General features: G+C 40.6%; 1 protein-coding gene across 1 annotated transcript in view; it reads right to left on the bottom strand.

Annotated features, from left to right (window-relative positions):
• LOC126272638 (zinc finger protein 761-like) overlaps nucleotides 1-19049 on the bottom strand; it is a 355681-nt gene that overhangs the window by 256078 nt on the left and 80554 nt on the right. Inside the window, exon 5 of the mRNA XM_049975612.1 lies at nucleotides 2244-2414. Within this exon, the coding sequence (XP_049831569.1) occupies nucleotides 2244-2414 (171 nt within the window). The remainder of the gene's footprint in view (nucleotides 1-2243; nucleotides 2415-19049) is intronic.

The following is a 19049-nucleotide window of genomic DNA, read 5'->3' as shown; positions in this document are numbered from 1 at the left end:
AGCCCTAGTCCAGTCAGTCTGGTACTGTCTCTGGATTGCGTCTATATCTCGGCGGTACTGCGTTCTGGTCGTTCCTCGTTGTTGACTTTGCCTGGCTCTGGTTCCGTGTGGATTTACTGTTAGTGTTTGGTGTTGTGGTTTCTACAAGCCTCCATTGTTTATCTCTTCCTTGTTGTGTCGGTCATTGTCGGTTGATGTCGGTTGTCATTGGGCTGTCGTCCGACTCGTCCTTGTGTTTACCAGGTGGTGCGCGCTCCACCGCCGGCGGCTTTCCCGCCTGGCGCCTCCGGTCCGCATCCCAAGGCATTCGCACTGTTAGTTTGGGTTACTACATTGGCCCTCACCTTGTTTCTAAACACCTATCGCACTACGCCAGTGGCCGATCATAGTCCTGCCAAACTCCTCCACAGGCAACAACCTCGGACCCTCCTCCACCTGTTCACACCATCCCCTTCTGGGCCCCACTCTTGCCCCTCCCAGCGCTATGCCCTGGGCATGGGCGTGTGGGCCCGCTCCTATGGCATCACACCTAAATGGACGCCCGCTACGGTGACGACGGCTCAATGGGCGGCGTGTGACGACCGTACAGACACACAGGGGGCTCGAGCGTCGCCACTATAACCAACTCTGCCCTCGGGCCTCTGCCTTGGTTCCTCCCCCACCACCTTCCCTGCCTCCTGGTGCAGACACGTCCCTCGAGGTGGAGCCCTTTCCTTCAACCTCTGTCTCTTCGCCGGCTCTGCAGACACCCCTTCCGCCTCGCCAAGGTATAGAGATGAGATGCCCGCTGACCCCCTGCCCTCTGGTAACACCTTGATGGATGCCGCAGACAGTCTGCCCTCCCCTCCCCCAGTGGTCCCCCCCGGACGTATCACAACACTTGTGCTCTCGTTCAGCTCGCCTCGGCATCGTCCAGGGCATTTCCGCCCCTATGCACCAATTTTGTGGGTGGCAGGGGGGAGGGGGGCAGGGGGGGTGGGGGGTAGGGATCTAGTAATTCCCGCCGCGGAAGTCGAACACGCGCCAGAACAAATGGACGTGGTCAGCCCATAAAGGGCTCCGCGTCCGCGGCGGCTATTCCACACAGCGGCTCTCTGCACAGCGTGGGCGCCACCGCTACACCACGTGCAGACAGCGGCCTATAGCCACTCCCTCCGGTTTCGTATAGAGGGACCCACTCGGCCCTAGTCCAGTCAGTCTGGTACTTGCTCTGGATTGCGTCTATATCTCTGAGGTACTGCGTTGTGGTTGTTGCTTGTTGTTGACTTTGCCTGACTCTGGTTCCGAGTGGATTTACTGTTGGTTATTGGTGTTGTTTCTACAAGCCTCCGTTGTTTCTCTCTTTGCTGTTGTGTCGGTCATTGTCAGTTGCTGTCGGCTGTCATTGGTCTATCGTCCGTCTCATCCTTGTGTTTATCAGGTGGTGCGTGCTCCACCACTGGCGGCTTCCCCGCCTGGCGCCTCCGATCCGCATCCCAAGGCGTTCCCGTTGGTTACTACAGTGTGGTATTATATCTTCAACAACCATGAGTGTATATGGTGTAAGAATTATGTTTGTGTTCCAGGTTTGGAGTGTAGTGCCTTTCTCTAAAGGTAGCAGAAGGGCCAACGATTTTCTCATCATTGTAGATGCAATGTCCATGGACGACTACACTGTGCTGCATACACACTTGTAACTTGAAAGTTGCTTAAATCTATGTGCTGCCAAGTCATTCTCTCAATGAACAACCTCAGATGAACTGCCCAACCCACTGGCCTTTTGTTCACGTGCTCTGGAATTTAATAGAGGGAGCCTGGGAATCTCTTTCACCACATCTAAAAGATATCCTTTCAACTAGAAGTGGTTCTATACTACTAATATGGAGACTGGTTACCCAGAACCTAATTGTGTCGTAATTAGCCTAGTTCTCGCACATATCAATTTCTTTGCTTTTACATTCTCTCATATCGCGTACCTCACTTCCTCCATCTATATGCATTCCCTCTGCATTTATGTGATGCCAAAACCAGTTTCACTGATTTGTTTCTTCTACTTTTTTTCTCTTTCATTGTATCCCTTCAGTCAATCTCTTATTGACTTCCTTTACATTTCTTTTACATTCCCACACTGAATTCTGAAAAGTTTAACCTTTAACTTTCATCAAGTAGTTACCAGCAACGGGTAAGTGGATAGACCTCTTCTAACACAAGTGGAGTTTATATGAAATATATAGCTGTCATTTTATAAATTAACAATGACTCACCTGTGAAGAGGAAAAATCTGTTGGCTGGTTGGCTAAAATTGCTATACTGTAACTCTTTCCATTTGTATCATTTTCTTCAGATAGGTTGCCATTCGCTACAGTTTCATTTCTTGCAGATACAGCATTGGATAATTCTCCCATCTGTATGACACGTGAGTATGGAGTTGTCTCCTGGAAGTGAAAAGATACAATTTACAAGTATTAAAACAAAGACAAGGGTTTGGGTTCAAGCCCCTATTTGTCACACTTTCAAGCTGCCACTGAGAGATTGTAGTACACATTCAGATGCAGAGGGAAGTACTGGTTCCGGAACCCACTCTTATACTGTCTTTGAGAATTCCCTGTTCTCTTGCTAATAAAATATGTAATAAAAAAATAGTTTGGATCAGAAAGCAGTCGAAAAGCAAAGACATTACATAGAGGGGTCATTATGTTTACACTATGTCAATTCTTGAGCAGTATATAGGCCCTGAATGATGTATTCTGTGAAGCTTTCAAAATCAGTCATGGTAGAGAGAGCGTGCTTTACGCACCAACCCTAGCTCAGTTGAACTGTACGCAACACAGTTTGCAAACAAGCGAATCCTTTTGGTAACAGCTGCCTGTTAGAATGAGTTAGTGTGACCCAAGCGGCATATATCCTAACCCTGTTCCCTAGCCCTTTTTAGGGTATATTCAGCTGAAAGACAAGATGCAAAATAAATGAAGTTGAAACAACTACTAGCAATACAAATATTGCATCTTGGACAAAGCCAATGATATTAAAGAAAATGTATCTAGTGTTTTCCAACAAAATGTGGTGTCACCACCAGACAACACACTTACTAGGTGGTAGCCTTTAAATCGGTCGCGGTCTATTAGTATACGTCGGACCTGCATGTCGCCACTATCAGTGATTGCACACCGAGCGCCACCTCACGGCAGGTCTAGTCTAGAGAGGCTCCCTAGCACTCATCCCAGTTGTACAGCCGCCTTTCACTGTCTACATACGCTCTCATTTGCAGAGACGAAAGTTTAGCATGGCCTTCAGCTACGTAATTTGCTACGACCTAGCAAGGTGCCATATTCAGTTGCTATGAATGTATTCTGAACAGACAATATTGTGAATCATGTACCGTCAAGAGTGACATTCATCATTAATGGATTAAGTATCAAACTAATTACGTCCGCTTTCTGAATTCTAATTCCTTGTCATGTTCCAGACCCCACGTCAGTATAATTCTTCCCTCCTCACGCCAGCCTGCGTGAGCTAAAACGCGTGCATATCAGCCTCCACTAGTAACACGGTGTTGGCTCTTCTGCCAACACAACAAAAAAACATCAGAAGCTTCATAAAAAAATTGATGAACTTGTCATATTCATACAGAGAAATGAAAGGATAGATGTAATTTCAACAGATGTGTTGTGCATATCAAAACATCATACTAGCGTGTATTCAGTAGAAACAGGGGATTGGTTATATACTGAAGAACTTGAGGTGTGTTACAGGCTCTTCAGACTAATGAATGTTCTGTGGAACAGCTCTTTGAATGCTGTGTTACAATAGTGTATTAAGAAATGCGTAAGCTTGTACAACTGACAGTTTACAGACCACCAGTGGGACATAATGTAAGCTTCATAATGCTGTTAGAGACAGGGCAAGAGTTATGTGCAATTGTTTAAGGGAGACTTTAATACTGATTTTCTGTCAGATAGTACTGAGACAGGGAAAGTAGAGTTGTTGATTCCTATCTTTGGATCACCTGATATACAAAAAATTTCTCCATGAATTGAAGAACACAGTGCACAGCCATTAACAATTTGGTTTTCAGTTCGACAAACTGCATTGATTTACTGTAAACCCAATAATCAGTGTCTTACCCTATCACAACTACCACACATTAATAATCACATACACTGACCAGTGGTGAACAGAAATGCAGAAACAGTACTGACAAGTTAAGCAAAGTGTTCAGAGAGAAATTATGGCGAGGACAGTAAACTCTTTCTTACATATAAACTCTTTCTTACATATATTCATACAGCAGTTGTCGTCGTCGTCGTCGTCGTCTTCTGTTAGAATGAGCGAGCTCCACCCAATTCAGAAGACAAACTGTCAGCAAGAGTTAAAACTTCCAATAACCACCAGCACTGTAAAATCCTAAAGTCTATTATTAAAAAAGTGTGGGGAAAAACATGCACACACACACACACACACACACACACACACACACACACACACACACACACACACAAGCCTGTCTCCCTACATTGTGCTCAGTCAAAAGAGCTGGCAGTCGACTGAGCAAGCATGTTCCTGTGAGTGAGTGAGCGTGTACTTGCGAGCATGTTTTTCCAACAAGCTTGAAAAAGGAAAGCTAGCAAAGCTCTTTATCTTTTGTTTCTGTACCTATCGATGATGCAGCACATTTGCCTTTCAGTGAGTCGTCTCCTTCATTCCTAAATAATATGTAATTCTCAACCAGAACTTTCTCTACATCACAATCAGGAAATTATTAATACAGAAAAATGAACAACTTTGCAGTACTCAAAAATCAATGTATTACTTTTCTTTATACTGGCTCTAATGTGGACAATCACATTAGTACAGGAGAAGAATGTTTAGTGAGAACGCACACAAACGTAATGGCGTAGACCCAAGCAAGAGGGCTCAATGCTGAAAAGAGGGCCACTTGCGGCAATACACAGGCCCAGCATTCAGCCGTGGCACCCAATGCATGCCACTTCTCATATGGTGGTCAGTGCCTGGCCAGTTACTGAACCCGGGGGGACACTGGCACCCGTTGTACACAATATTAGCAGTAGCGACTGCACAGCAAACTCACTCCAATGCATATAATTACTGTCCATCCGGCTGTGCCTGTTGGCTCTGCTCCACTGTCATCTGGACAGAACCATTTACTGTGGGATCTAGCTGTCATCTGATAGCTCAAGGGTCGAATTCAGGCCCTCCAAGCCACGAGCCTACAGGCACTGATCACTGCCGGTCTACCTCATCAGCCTCGGTGTGGCTAGATCGAGGATGTCAATTACGCCACAATGTGCCACACCTAGGCCACATTGAGCTAGACAGCTGCCAGTGACGTACTACGGTGCTTCATGGCAAGGTCTGCGAGTTGACATCCACCTTCCAGTGTCACCAGAATGTAGACTCAAGTTCATTGTACGAACTGTTAGAAGAATAAAGATATCATATTGCCTTTGAATGGATTCTGACTTACCACGAACAACCATCCTTCGACAGAGTACCTCCCCACCCTATACAAGTGCTGCAAGAGGTATGGTGGAGACTGCAACTCACAGCAAAGACCGACATGGCAGCAGAGATAGGAAGAATTCATTAAGTTCTGACTTCCATTTTTGGAAGGGGTTGTATTGTCATCTCCTTCTCCTACCTTCTAAACTGGGGTCATTGTCGATTTCTGCTTTTGGTAGTAATAGACACTAACCGAAATGGCATCGGCTGAAAATATTTCAGCTAAGGAAATAATTCAACATCTGTCAGCTCAATTTGCTCAAATGTGAGCTGATAATTTAGAAATAGCTGTCGGTACACGGAACGAGGTAGCTAACACTGACCTACACACAGATAGGTTATCCTACATCACGATACACAGCACCATCAGCACACAGCATGAGCTGTGTTGAGGTAATTTGGCACGCCCACTGTTCTCCATTGGCAATTGACGAATTTATTTGGCTTGCAAAATATATAGTTTGTTCACAAAAATGGGTGCCCATAGAATTCCTACCTTAGCTCTATTAAAATGAACATTTCCTCTCCTGGCCATATGCTAGTCATATTGTGTCTGTGGTGTACATAAATCTAAATTTTAACATACGATCAGTGGACGTGTAATAAGACAAAACTGGAAGATACATGTCCACTTAGGAAAGACATCAGCTTATAAAAGTTCACCAAATCAAACACAATCACTTCTGACAGTGTGTGCATTCATATTTACCTAACATCAAATATTAGAGAAATTATTTATCTTAATTTCATATGAAACTCACAGAACCTTTTGGAAAAAAGAAGGATATACAAAGCTAAGTTGAAACATGCCTTACATATCTCCTTTTTGTGTTATTGATTCTTAATTATGTGATAAATCATACTGAGAATGTCATGTTTTCATCAATCTTAAATGAGTCATTGCTTTAAAATGGCTTACTCCCATTACACATGAGCTGTAACACAAAAATTCTTTAATCCCCAATACAAAATTTCCAGTCATTTTATTACAACAATTGGTTCCAATAACAATTCATCTCCAGATATTCAATGTGGGCTGCTTACAAACAGCATATATTTGTATGGTTTAAAGTAAAACATAAAACCCATCGAATGTGGGTTTCTGATGAACACGTCAAGTATGGTGTCCTGCTTTCTGCTTGTGATGCAGAGAGTGTCCTTGCTTCCTCCTGATTCTACTTTATGTGGCATGTTGCTAAACTATCACACAACTTATTTTATGTTCTATGTGAGGAAATGGCTTCTCAATGAGAGATAGCAGGAAGTGACATCACAACATTCGTTGAGTGCCACATCAATGTTAGCTAACTCATCCTATGTGCCGACGGCATTACATAACAAGCTTGAGAGTCTGCAGGCAAAAAGAAGGGAACATTGTACTAACTTGGCCCTTATTGTCAAAGGTAGTATTACCATATCTTTGGTGACTTATTTCTTATGCAGATTAGAGGAAGATATCTCTATTTTTATAGATAATTTACTGACAGCTGCAAGATTGAAGGAATCGAATGAGGTGCAGTTATTATAGTCAAGTTGGCGTAAGTTGATCCCTAACAGTCGTCACAGAGGGTTAAGGTGGCAGATACGCATGCCTATCTGAATCAACAGCATAACAAGCATAACACGACTGTGCAAACATCTCTATGGCAATGCCTCAGTACTGTCACAAATCTATAGATGGCTACTCTTTTTGCCTGCAACCATTTGCACTTCACAGTTGAAAGCTGGAACAGTACTACTGTCAGGGACCTACTTATGCTGACTTGAGCATGTGTAAGACTCAATTAACATTGACAAGATTTGTTAGGGAATGTGTTATGTCCCATGAGAAGTTGCGCAATGCTCAGTCTTTTCAAGACCTACAGGAGGGGTTGGTGGAATCGCATAGGAGAAAAAATACCCCTAATCCTGAGCAGCATAATGGTATAGGGCAGAGAAAAACACTGTCTGCACAAAGTTTTACTGATTAAATTATGAAACTGAAAACAAATACTTATGAGTTAATGGATGGTGGCAACACTAACAGAGCTACCCTGCAGAAAGCAGAACAGGGGTAACTAGATGAGTTCTTGTGGTGTTTGCCAATCGAAATTTCATGCCAGGTATAGATCGAATTCCTAAAAACCTAAAAAACCTGTAGCAACTGCAATAGCATTATCAGAGATAGATGCAGTGATCAGAGCAAGAGAAAAGAAGACAGTTGTCAATATGGGAATTGTGTGCTATCGTCATGGTTGGCCTGGTCACATTCGGAGGAATTATTTGAATTGAGTTGGACACACTGAATGAAAACATCTGCAGAGGCTCTGCAGGCACAAGGAAGATGGTCACAGAGTAGGCTTGTATTCAAAGGAAATGGTGTGGCAACAATACAACATTCCTAGTAAATGTGAGCACAGAGTACCTATGTGCTGAAGCAATTGGCTATATAGAAAGAAGGGTACATAAATTTTTATTGGATATAGGATCATTGGTACCCTTAGCTCGTCAAGGTATGCACGGTGTGAAAATGTTGAACCTGCCTTGTTGGAGGGAGAGAGAGACTTCCAGACTTTTGTGGAAGGAGCTCCTCCGACTGCAAAAGCTGCAATGTCATACTTGGTCTGGATTTCCCACATAAACATCACACCAATATTGACTTGTAACAGCGTACAGAAGAACTGGACAGGATGCCATTCTGGTTAGGCTTTACTGCCAGGAAAACCATAATGCCACAACGTATGCCTCCCAGACGTATGGTAAGCCAACTAAAGCTGCATGCGTAATCCCTTAGAACTGACTCTCAGGATAAAATTCTGTAAAGTGCATGGAAGCTAGTCTGAGTGTATGTAGGATCAGACTTGTCAGTTAATTCATTATGTATAGCTGAATCCTTGGCAGAACACAAGGAACAGGAGGAAGTACAGTGGATGTACATTGTAGGGTTAATAAAATGTCGTGTAGACTATTACGAATTCAAAAGTTTAAAGCCAATGGGAGAACAGAACAGGTGCACAGAACGATAGGGAGAAAGTGGAGTTACTATGACAGTCTGAAAAGTTCTAAGCCTGATAGTGAAAATGACAACTTATGTTTTCGAAGACACTTTATTTTTCAACATAATCTTCTTTAACATCAATAAATTTCATCCAGCTGTACTCCAATGCCAGTATCTCCTCTCTGTAGTGTTCCTCTAGAAGTGCTGCAAAGTACCAGTCCACAGTCACAATGGCTTCTTGACTTGATGAAAAGTGCTGATCAGCAAAGAATATCTTCAGTTTTCAGAATAGATGAAAATTCGAGTGATGCAAATCTGAGGAATTCCTTTTTCATCCAAAAACACTGACACAAAGATCTTTTCTGCCAATGGCACCATCCTTGGTTTCTTTGGAGCAGAAGAACTAGCTTCTATCCACAGCACAGACTGCTGTTTGGTTTCAGGAGTGTAGAGGTGAATCCAAGTTTCATCCATTGTCACATACAACCAAAAAAGTCACTTCTGTTTTTCTTAAAACATGTCAAGCACTTTTTGGAAAGTTTCACGAAAATGCATCTGTGATCTACAGCAAGCACACGTGGCACTCCACTTGGAAAAGGTTTTCTTGTGTTCAGCTCCTAGTGCACGATATGACCAACGTGCTCCTTTGATATCTGCAGAGCATTACCAGTTTCACCCACCTTTATACACTAATCTTCCATAATCACATCATGCTCTTTATCAACAATTTTTGTTGTGCTTGGACTTTTTTGGACATCCTTTTTGGATCTTTCACAGCCACATTTCAACTTGGCCGCCCATTTCTTCATGGTCAAAATTGAAGGTGAAGAGCTGCCACACACATTTACAAGCCATAAATGAATTTATGATTCAATCTGTATATTGAGCAAGCAGTGAAGGAAACAAAAGAAAAATTTGGAGTAGGTATTAAAATCCATGAAGAAAAAATAAAAACTTTGAGGTTCGCCGATGACATCGTAATTCTGTCAGAGACAGCAAAGGACTTGGAAGAGCAGTTGAATGGAATGGATAGTGTCTTGAAAGGAGGATATAAAATGAACATCAACAAAAGCAAAACGAGGATAATGGAATGTAGTCGAATTAAGTCGGGTGATGCTGAAGGAATTAGATTAGGAAATGAGACACTTAAAGTAGTAAAGGAGTTTGGCTATTTGGGGAGCAAAATAAGTGATGATGGTTGAAGTAGAGAGGATATAAAATGTAGACTGGAAATGGCAAGGAAAGCGTTTCTGAAGAAGAGAAATTTGTTAACATCGAGTATAGATTTAAGCGTTAGGAAGTCATTTCTGAAAGTATTTGTGTGGAGTGTAGCCATGTATGGAAGTGAAACGTGGACAATAAATAGTTTGGACAAGAAGAGAATAGAAGCTTTCGAAATGTGGTGCTACAGAATAATGCTGAAGATTAAATGGGTAGATCACATAACTAATGAGGAAGTATTGAATAGGATTGGGGAGAAGACAAGTTTGTGGCACAACTTGACCAGAAGAAGGGATCGGATGGTAGGACATGTTCTGAGGTATCAAGGGATCACCAATTTAGTATTAGAGGGCAGCGTGGAGGGTAAAAATCGTAGAGAGAGACCAAGAGATGACTACACTAAGCAGATTCAGAAGGATGTAGGTTGCAGTAGTTACTGGGAGATGAAGAAGCTTGCACAGGATAGAGTAGCATGGAGAGCTGCATCAAACCAGTCTCAGGACTGATGACCACAACAACAACAAAATCAATTTCAGTTGGTGTTAAATTTTCTTTTACAAAGAATTTAATCACTTTTCAACACACCCCACCACACCACATCTGCTTCAAGTGACTGCCTACAGTTAATTGCTGCCTGGAATGATTTTCAATTTTACATGGCATCTACTAATACTTATAACAATGTAAGGGGGAAAAAACCACGTGAATAGTGCTGCGATCTCTGAGCAAGGCCCAGAACTTTTCAAACTGCCTGCATACTATATGAATACTGACAATAGCAACTGGGACACTCTAGTACTGTTTATGATAGCAGCATATAATAGAATGGTGCACCAGAGTACTTGATTATTGCTATATTAGATCATTTATGGTATCTCTGTGTGGGGACTACTCAAGAGGACGTCGTTATCAGGAGGAAGAAAACTGGTGTTCTATGAATCGGAGTGTGGAATGTCAGATCCCTTAATCGGGCAGGTAGGTTAGAAAATTTAAAAAGGCAAATGGATAGGTTAAAGTTAGATATAGTGGGAATTAGTGAAGTTCGGTGGCAGGAGGAACAAAACTTTTGGTCTGGTGAATACAGGATCATAAATACAAAATCAAATAGGGGCAATGCAGGAGTAGGTTTAGGTTTAATAATGAATTAAAAAAAACAGGAGTGCGGGTGAGCTACTACATAGTGAACGCATTATTGTTGCCAAAATAGACACGAAGCCCACAGCTACTACAGTAGTACAAGTTTATATGCCAACTAGCTCTGCAGATGACAAAGAAATTGAAGAAATGTATGATGAAATCAAAGAAATTATTCAGATAGTGAAGGGAGATTAAAATTTAATAGTCATGGGTGACTGGAATTCGGTAGTAGGAAAAGGGAGAGAGGGAAACGTAGTTGGGGAATATGGATTCGGGGTAAGAAATGAAAGAGGAAGGCACCTGGTAGAATTTTGTGCAGAGCATAACTTAATCATAGCTAACACTTGGTTCAAGAATCATGAAAGAAGGTTGTATACATGGAAGAAGCCTGGAGATACTAAAAGGTATCAGATAGATTATTTAATGGTAAGACAGAGATTTAGGAACCAGGTTTTAAATTGTAAGACATTGCCAGGGGCAGATGTGGACGCTGACCACAATCTATTGGTTATGAACTGTAGATTAAAACTGAAGAAACTGCAAAAAGGTGGGAATTTAAGGAGATGGGACCTGGAGAAACTGAAAGAACCAGAGGTTGTACAGAGTTTCAGGGAGAGCATAATGGAACAATTGACAGGAATGGGGGAAAGAAATACAGTAGAAAAAGAATGGGTAGCTTTGAGGGATGAAGTAGTGAAGGCAGCAGAGGATCAAGTAGGTAAAAAGACAAGGGCTAGTAGAAATCCTTGGGTAACAGAAGATATATTGAATTTAATTGATGAAAGGAGAAAATATAAAAATGCAGTAAATGAAGCAGGCAAAAAGGAATATAAACGTCTCAAAAATGAGATCGACAGGAAGTGCAAATTGGCTAAGCAGGGATGGCTAGAGGACAAATGTAAGGATGTAGAGGCTTATCTCATGAGGGGTAAGATGGATACTGTCTACAGGAAAATTAAAGCTACCTTTGGAGAAAGGAGAACCACTTGTATAAATATCAAGAGCTCAGATGGAAACCCAGTTCTAAGCAAAGAAGGGAAAGCAGAAAGGTGGAAGGAATATATAGAGGGTCAATACAGGGGTGATGTTCTTGAGGACAATATTATGGAAATGGAAGAGGATCTAGATGAAGATGAAATGGGAGAGATGATACTGCGTGAAGAGTTTGACAAAGCACTGAAAGGCCTAAGTTGAAACAAGGCCCCGGGAGTAGACAACATTCCATTAGAACTACTGACAGCCTTGGGAGAACCAGTCCTGACAAAAAACTACCATCTGGTGAGCAAGATGTATGAGACAGAAATACTTGACTAGAATAATATAATAATTCCAATCCCAAAGAAAGCAAGTTTTGACAGATGTGAAAATTACTGATCTATCAGTTTAATAAGTCACAGACTGGTAGAAGCCGACCTCGGGGAAGATCAGTTTGGATTCCGTAGAAATATTGGAACACTTGAGGCAATACGGACCCTACGACTTATCTTAGAAGCTAGATTAAGGAAAGGCAAACCTACGTTTCTAGCATTTGTAGACTTAGAGAAAGCGTTTGACAATGTTGAGTGGAATACTCTCAAATTCTGAAGGTGGCAGTGGTAAAATACAGGGAACGAAAGGCTACTTTCAATTTGTACAGAAACCAGATGGCAGTTATAAGAGTCGAGGGGCATGAAAGGGAAGCAGAGCAAAGCAGTGGTTGGGAAGGGAGTGAGACAGGGTTGTAGCCTATCCATGATGTTATTCAATATTTATATTGAGCAAGCAGTGAAAGAAACAAAAGAAAAATTTGGTGTAGGTATTAAAATCCATGGAGAAGTAATAAAAACTTTGAGGTTTGCCGATGACATTGTAATTCTCTCAGAGACAGCAAAGGACTTGGAAGAGCAGTTGAACGCATGGATAGTGTCTTGAAAGGAGGATATAAGATGAACATCAACAGAAGCAAAACGAGGATAATGGAATGTAGTCGAATTAAGTTGGGTGATGCTGAGGGAATAAGGTTAGATTAGGAAATGAGACACTTAAAGTAGTAAAGGAGTTTTGCTATTTGGGGAGCAAAATAACTGATGATGGTAGATATATAAAATGTAGACTGGAAATGGCAAGGAAAGCGTTTCTGAAGAAGAGAAATTTGTTAACATCAAATATATATTTAAGTGTCAGGAAGTCATTTCTGAAAGTATTTGTATGGAGTGTGGCCATGTATGGAAGTGAAACATGGATGCTAACTAGTTCGAACAAGAAGAGAATAGAAGCTTTCGAAATGTGGTGCTACAGAATAATGCTGAAAATTAGATGGGTAGATCACATAACTAATGAGGAGGTATTGAATAGGATTGGGGAGAAGAGAAGTTTGTGGCACAACTTGACTAGAAGAAGGGATCAGTTGGTAGGACATGTTCTGAGGCATCAAGGGATCACCGAATTAGTATTGGAGGGCAGTGTGGAGGGTAAAAATCGTAGAGGGAGACCAAGAGATCAGTACACTAAGCAGATTCAAAAGGATGTAGGTTGCAGGAGGTACTGTGAGATGAAGAAGCTTGCACAGGATAGAGTAGCATGGAGGGCTGCATCAAACCAGTCTCAGGACTGAAGACCACAACAACAACATAATGGTCAGAAACGTCCTGGGGAAGACGTATAAGGAGTGCATAATTTTGCAAAGACATTGAGCAACGCCTATGTTCTGAAGGCAAACACAAAGAGAAATTTATCATGTGATACCAGGAGTTGGTTGGCTGGTTGGTTGAATGTTTAAAGGAATCAAACTAATAGGTCATCAGTCCCTGATACCAGGAGCATTACCAGGTAATTTAAATAACCCTCTGGTCAATATAAAGCAAGAACTATGGGCTCAAAACACTACAGTGCATGTGGAACGAGTCCAACTGTTTTAGGGTGCCCAAAATCCCTGCCTCAATTACCTTCCAAAGGGGGAATGGAAGTTACTGCCTGCCAGGGGGCCTTCAGTCAAACTGGCAGCCTTCTAACTGTTGAGCCAACTACCAGCACCAGTTGCAACTGGCCAGCCGCCCTGAACACAGTAAATGACATTGTGCCATGACTGGGCTGCACTGAGATTATCAGCTGTCCATGGCCTACCGTAACACTTTGCTGCAGGTTCTGTGCATCGAGGCCCACATTCGGGCACTGCCAGGTGTGGGCTCAACCATGTTGTACAAACTGTTGGAGTTACAAAGGGATTGTACTGCCTTGAAATGGCTTCTCATTCACACCAACCTGTCATCCTCCAAACCCTCTACAGAATGAAAATGTTTGGTTGAACTTAAGAAGAAATAACAATACTGGGATATCTGAATTAAAAATGAATACATCTATAAGAAAAAGAAGATTTTGTACATAATGGATGGTGTGCCGTTGGACGTAACAAATGAAAGTTACACACAATTTGAACTTTGCGCAATCAGCCTGACATCTTAAGACTTGCTTGTAACTTCATGTACAAAGAGAATAGATTTTGATTTTTCAACTACAAAAAAAACTGTTAACAAGAGTAATTACATAAGCAATTGCCACTGCAAAATAGTAGCAAGCTACAGGCAACGCACCTAAAGAAAATGAAGTGTTTATTCAGCAGAAATTAGCAATGAGAATATGGCATAAAGTGGATAACTATACATCTTTCAGAGGCCTTTATCAGGGCCTTGGAATTCTTATAGTCACTTGCCCCAAAACATTTACTCCTACATGGTTTTTGTTGGTGGCAATAACAATCACCTTCAGCTCAACTGTGATTTATACAATCACAAGACACGAAATAATTTTTATATAGACTTTACCTGCTTGTCTATGATTCAAGAATGGAATCATGTATTCTGATGGGAAGATATTCAACAACCTTCTGTCTAACTTAAAACAAGAAACTGAGATTCCTGCCAATTCAAAAATAAATAAATATGTACACACTTCAACAGTCACTACTTCTCTAATTTATCTGATTATTAACATTCAAGGATTGAAAATTTTATTAACTATGTAGAAACTTGAAATATAGTAATTATTGCATTAATATCACCTAATTATGACAGTATTCACAATACTGGTTTCAGCAATTTATTGCTATCTTCATAAGTGATAATTAATCAATTAATAGCTTAGTTTTTTCAAGTTAAGCAAACTGAACATCATGAAATGCTATTAAATATGTCAATGAATTGTTCTGTGTTGTCAGAAGGTAAAGAGGCCTGTAGGTACGGGAAATTCTTCAAAACCTCTTCTCCTAACAACTAAAGCGTCATCCATTTCAGGACCTCATCCAAGATGCCTACAGCTATATTCTGGAAGGTAAATGCCTTGGTTATAATAACTGCTGATTGATTTATTTAAATTCTGTAAGTTCTAAACCGAAAACAACTATGTACTTCGCACATTAACAAACATTGCCAAAGGCAAAAGAAGTGGAAACTGGAAAAAATATTTTTAGAACACACCTGGGATTGAGCTCACTGAGGTCATAATGGTCCATGCAGTACTGTAGTATGCAAATACTGAGCATCTGAAACAGTCTTCACTTGGACGATAATTTCCTTACATGTGTTTACCACTGTTCCAGTTCATCATCACATGTGAAGTTGTCACATGGGTTTAAGCATGTGTTCTATAGTTAAAAAATTTTATATGAATTGTATAGTGACACATATTCAAACCTAGAATGCTTGCTTATCTGTATGAGACGTTCGATCATTATTGGTTGAAGTTGAACTCCATATACTTATCTGTTTACTACAAATATTTCAAATGTCCCTTCCTCACTTTACCACTACATGTCAATGAAATGTGTTTAAACTAATCAAATGAATAAAGAGTTCTCTCTAAGAATTGTTGTGAGATCAGTTATTAACTGTACTCATCACTTATATAGTCAATCTTTTACTTCACCTTCAACTCCCACATAAAAAAAAAAATATTTTTAGCTTTAGCAGTGTGTGAGTGGCATATTCACGCACTTAACACATAATTTTTTGCATTAAAAACAATCATCATCATTATCATCAGGATTTTATTCCAGAGAGCCGGATAGGAATTTTGTAAACTATATGCCTCCGTTGGTTTCTGTCCTGGTATAGCTTTTCCCTCTCCACTACATCCCATGTTACTCCTCTCCTCTTGAGATCTTCCTTAACCTTGTCTGTCCATCTCTTTCTAAGCTGCCCAACTGGTCTTCTTTCTGGTGTCTCCATCTCCAAATACTTGCGAGGAGTTCAAGTTGGGTGCATTCGCTTCATATGACAGAACCACTTCAATCTCAAAGCACTCATCATCTACTCTGTAGTCAATGTCACCTGCAGCTCTCTCCTTACATAATCATTCCTGACTCTGTCTCTCCTAATTTTTTGTAGAGCTGACCTAAGGAACTTCATTTCACATGCTTGTATTTGACTCTCTTCTCTCTTATTTATGACGCAGGCCTCTAGACTGATTGGCAGGAGATAAGTTTTATACATGGTCTGTTAGACTCTTTGAGGGACTTCCATGTCCCAGATTAAATTTCGTATTTGGTGGAAGAAGCTAGATCCTTTTGTTATTCTGTTTAAGACGTCTTGTTTGGTACTTCCATTGAGTGATATGATGTTACTCAGATATTTGAAGCTTTTCACACATTCAACCTTCTCCTCCTCCAGTACGATGTTGCAATGTGTGGGTGTCCTGCTCATCTTCATTGCCACTGTCTTGTACCTACTCACAGCTAACTATAATTCTTTCAATTTTGTGTTCCAGTAATCCAGTCTCCTCTGAACCTCCATTTCCCTCTCTCCCCAAATGCCGATGATGTCATCAGCAAGAACAAAAGCACTGAGATCTTCGTTTCCTTCTTCCTTGATTTCTTTCATGATTGTGTCCATAAGTGTAATGAAGAGTAAACGGGAGAGCGAAATGCCTTGCCGAATACCTCTCTTTGTCTTAAACCATTTTTAATCTTCCACCTTCTACTTGTACACTGCTCTCACAACCATCGTACAGCATCTGGACTTTTTTAATTAATGAATGGGGAACATTATGTTTTCTCAAGCATTCCCATATTTTATCCCTTGGTACACTAACATATGCTCTTTCCAAATCCACAAATTCTTCTCCATTAACTGATGGAAGGAGAAAATGAGATCTATTGGTCCCCTATTACTTCTGAACCCATGCTGTTGTTCCTCTAACTGGTGTTCTAGAATTTTCTTTTATCTTTTTTTTATGACCTTTTCAATTATCTTAAGGCAGTGTGATAATAGTGTGATTCCTCGGTAGTTGGTGCATTTCCTTCTAGTACCTTTCTTGAACAATGAATGGTATTATAATTCCTTTTTTCCATTCATCCAGCACTTTGTTTTCCTTCTGCATCACCCCCAGTAACCAGTGTAACCACTGTATTCAATGGATTCTTGCAGCTTTAACCATATCCACTGTCAGCTCATCTACTCCAACTGCCTTACCACTTTTCATCTGTTTCAGGGAATGCTCAGTTTCTAACCAAATCCTACTCCTCCTCTGACTCAATGACTTTGGTGTCACTTTTTTGAGCACCTTCCCCATTCAGTAAGATTTCAAAACAATTCTTCATATCTTCTCTGATACCTTCCATGTCCCTGATAATATCCCCATCCTCTGCTTCAATCACTTTTATGTCTTCTCTATCAGATCTTTTACATTTCAATAACCCATATAGCAGTTTTTGGTTCCCTTTCTTATCCTGTTCTAGTTTCTGGGTGAATATTTCCCAACTTTTCTCCTTTTCTTCCTTCACAATTCTCTTTGCTTGGAGTTTCTTTTGTTGGTATTCCTTCTCCAAAGTTGTCACCTTGTGTTCATCTTTGACACCAGCCCCTGGTTCTGATTTCTTCTTTCCAGCAACTAGTTTCTTTGCCTTTGACTTTAACCTTTGTTCTGCCACATATCTGCACAGGAATGTTAACTATTTATGTTTTAAATAGGTTCAATTCTTCCTCTACACTACCCCTTTCAGTTTCTGGCAATTTTTGTGCTACTAGATTTTAGAAACTTTTCTTATTTTCTTCTTCTTTCAACTTCCACTCCTTAACTTTTGGGATTCTTTGTACAGCATTAATAACATGTTATTTATTATTTACAACTTTTCAGTTTGTATCCACACAAAACGAAAGTGCTGTTTGTAGGTTGTAAACTGGCAATTACAGTGGAAATTTAGCCACAAAACGACCCTAATTCACAGCAACATAACTGAGGTTAACGTCTGTGCATCAAAGTTAATTTTCCAAGTTCAGTTTAACCTGTGCTGACTGACCTTACATCAACTGCTTTACACAATCAGCACTTACATGATTTAAAAAAAATGAGAGAGAGAGAGAGAGAGAGAGAGAGAGAGAGAGAGAGAGAGAGAGAGAGAGAGAGAGAGAGAGAGAGAGGAGGGGGGGGGGGGAGATAAGTAAATGTTAAAAGAATTATTAACTCCTGAACATAACTGGGTGTTATTCAGAGCTGTTTCTTAGATTATGATAATTTCGATTTCTTTCAGTACATTATGTATGAATTCACAACAGATTAACAACATATCTGAAATAATTAGTTATTTTGTACGCTTCGCTTTAGATGTGTGAATAATGAAACAAAACAGTCACTTTATTTGGGCAACCCTTACAGTTTGAGATGACCTGCTTTGATTTCTTCATAGCTTCACTTCATCCAAATTTGTGAGAGTATCATCAGCAACATGATATACACCTGTTTCTCTAGCTGCAAGTTTCTCGCAAGACATGATTCCCTGAACTTGATGTTCCTGGTGATCCTGGTACATATTTTGGGTTTCCAATATTCATCAATACAAGTGCAACTTTCTCTTTTAATTGAGCTACATTCACATTTTTGTCAATTACCTGCTTGTAGAGAGCATGAGCATTGACAACTGTTATAAACATGAGGAGCCCACACGCAGTCTTGTGGAACCACTTTACTCCTTTTTGTTAATTGGAGGCATCAGATGCTATTTTATCTGACACATCTTTGAGGAATTTTGTGTAATTATATTTCAGAATTGTATATGATTTTGTAGTTGCTTTTCTTTAGTTGGTTGCTACCACTCTGGAACATCTTTACTAATCATTTCCTATAACAACATTTGTGTCACTCTAACACATAACATTCCACCTTTCTTGACCTTTCCTCTCACTATGGTCATTGGATTGTACTTCCTGTTATTCGTCAATGTACCAATGGTGTGAGATGAATGTTC

Source organism: Schistocerca gregaria, chromosome 5 (genome assembly GCF_023897955.1).
Source record: "Schistocerca gregaria isolate iqSchGreg1 chromosome 5, iqSchGreg1.2, whole genome shotgun sequence".
Classification (NCBI taxonomy): Eukaryota; Metazoa; Arthropoda; class Insecta; order Orthoptera; family Acrididae; genus Schistocerca; species Schistocerca gregaria.
The sequence above is the reverse complement of the archived record's forward strand: the minus strand, read 5'-3'. Positions and strand labels throughout refer to the sequence as shown.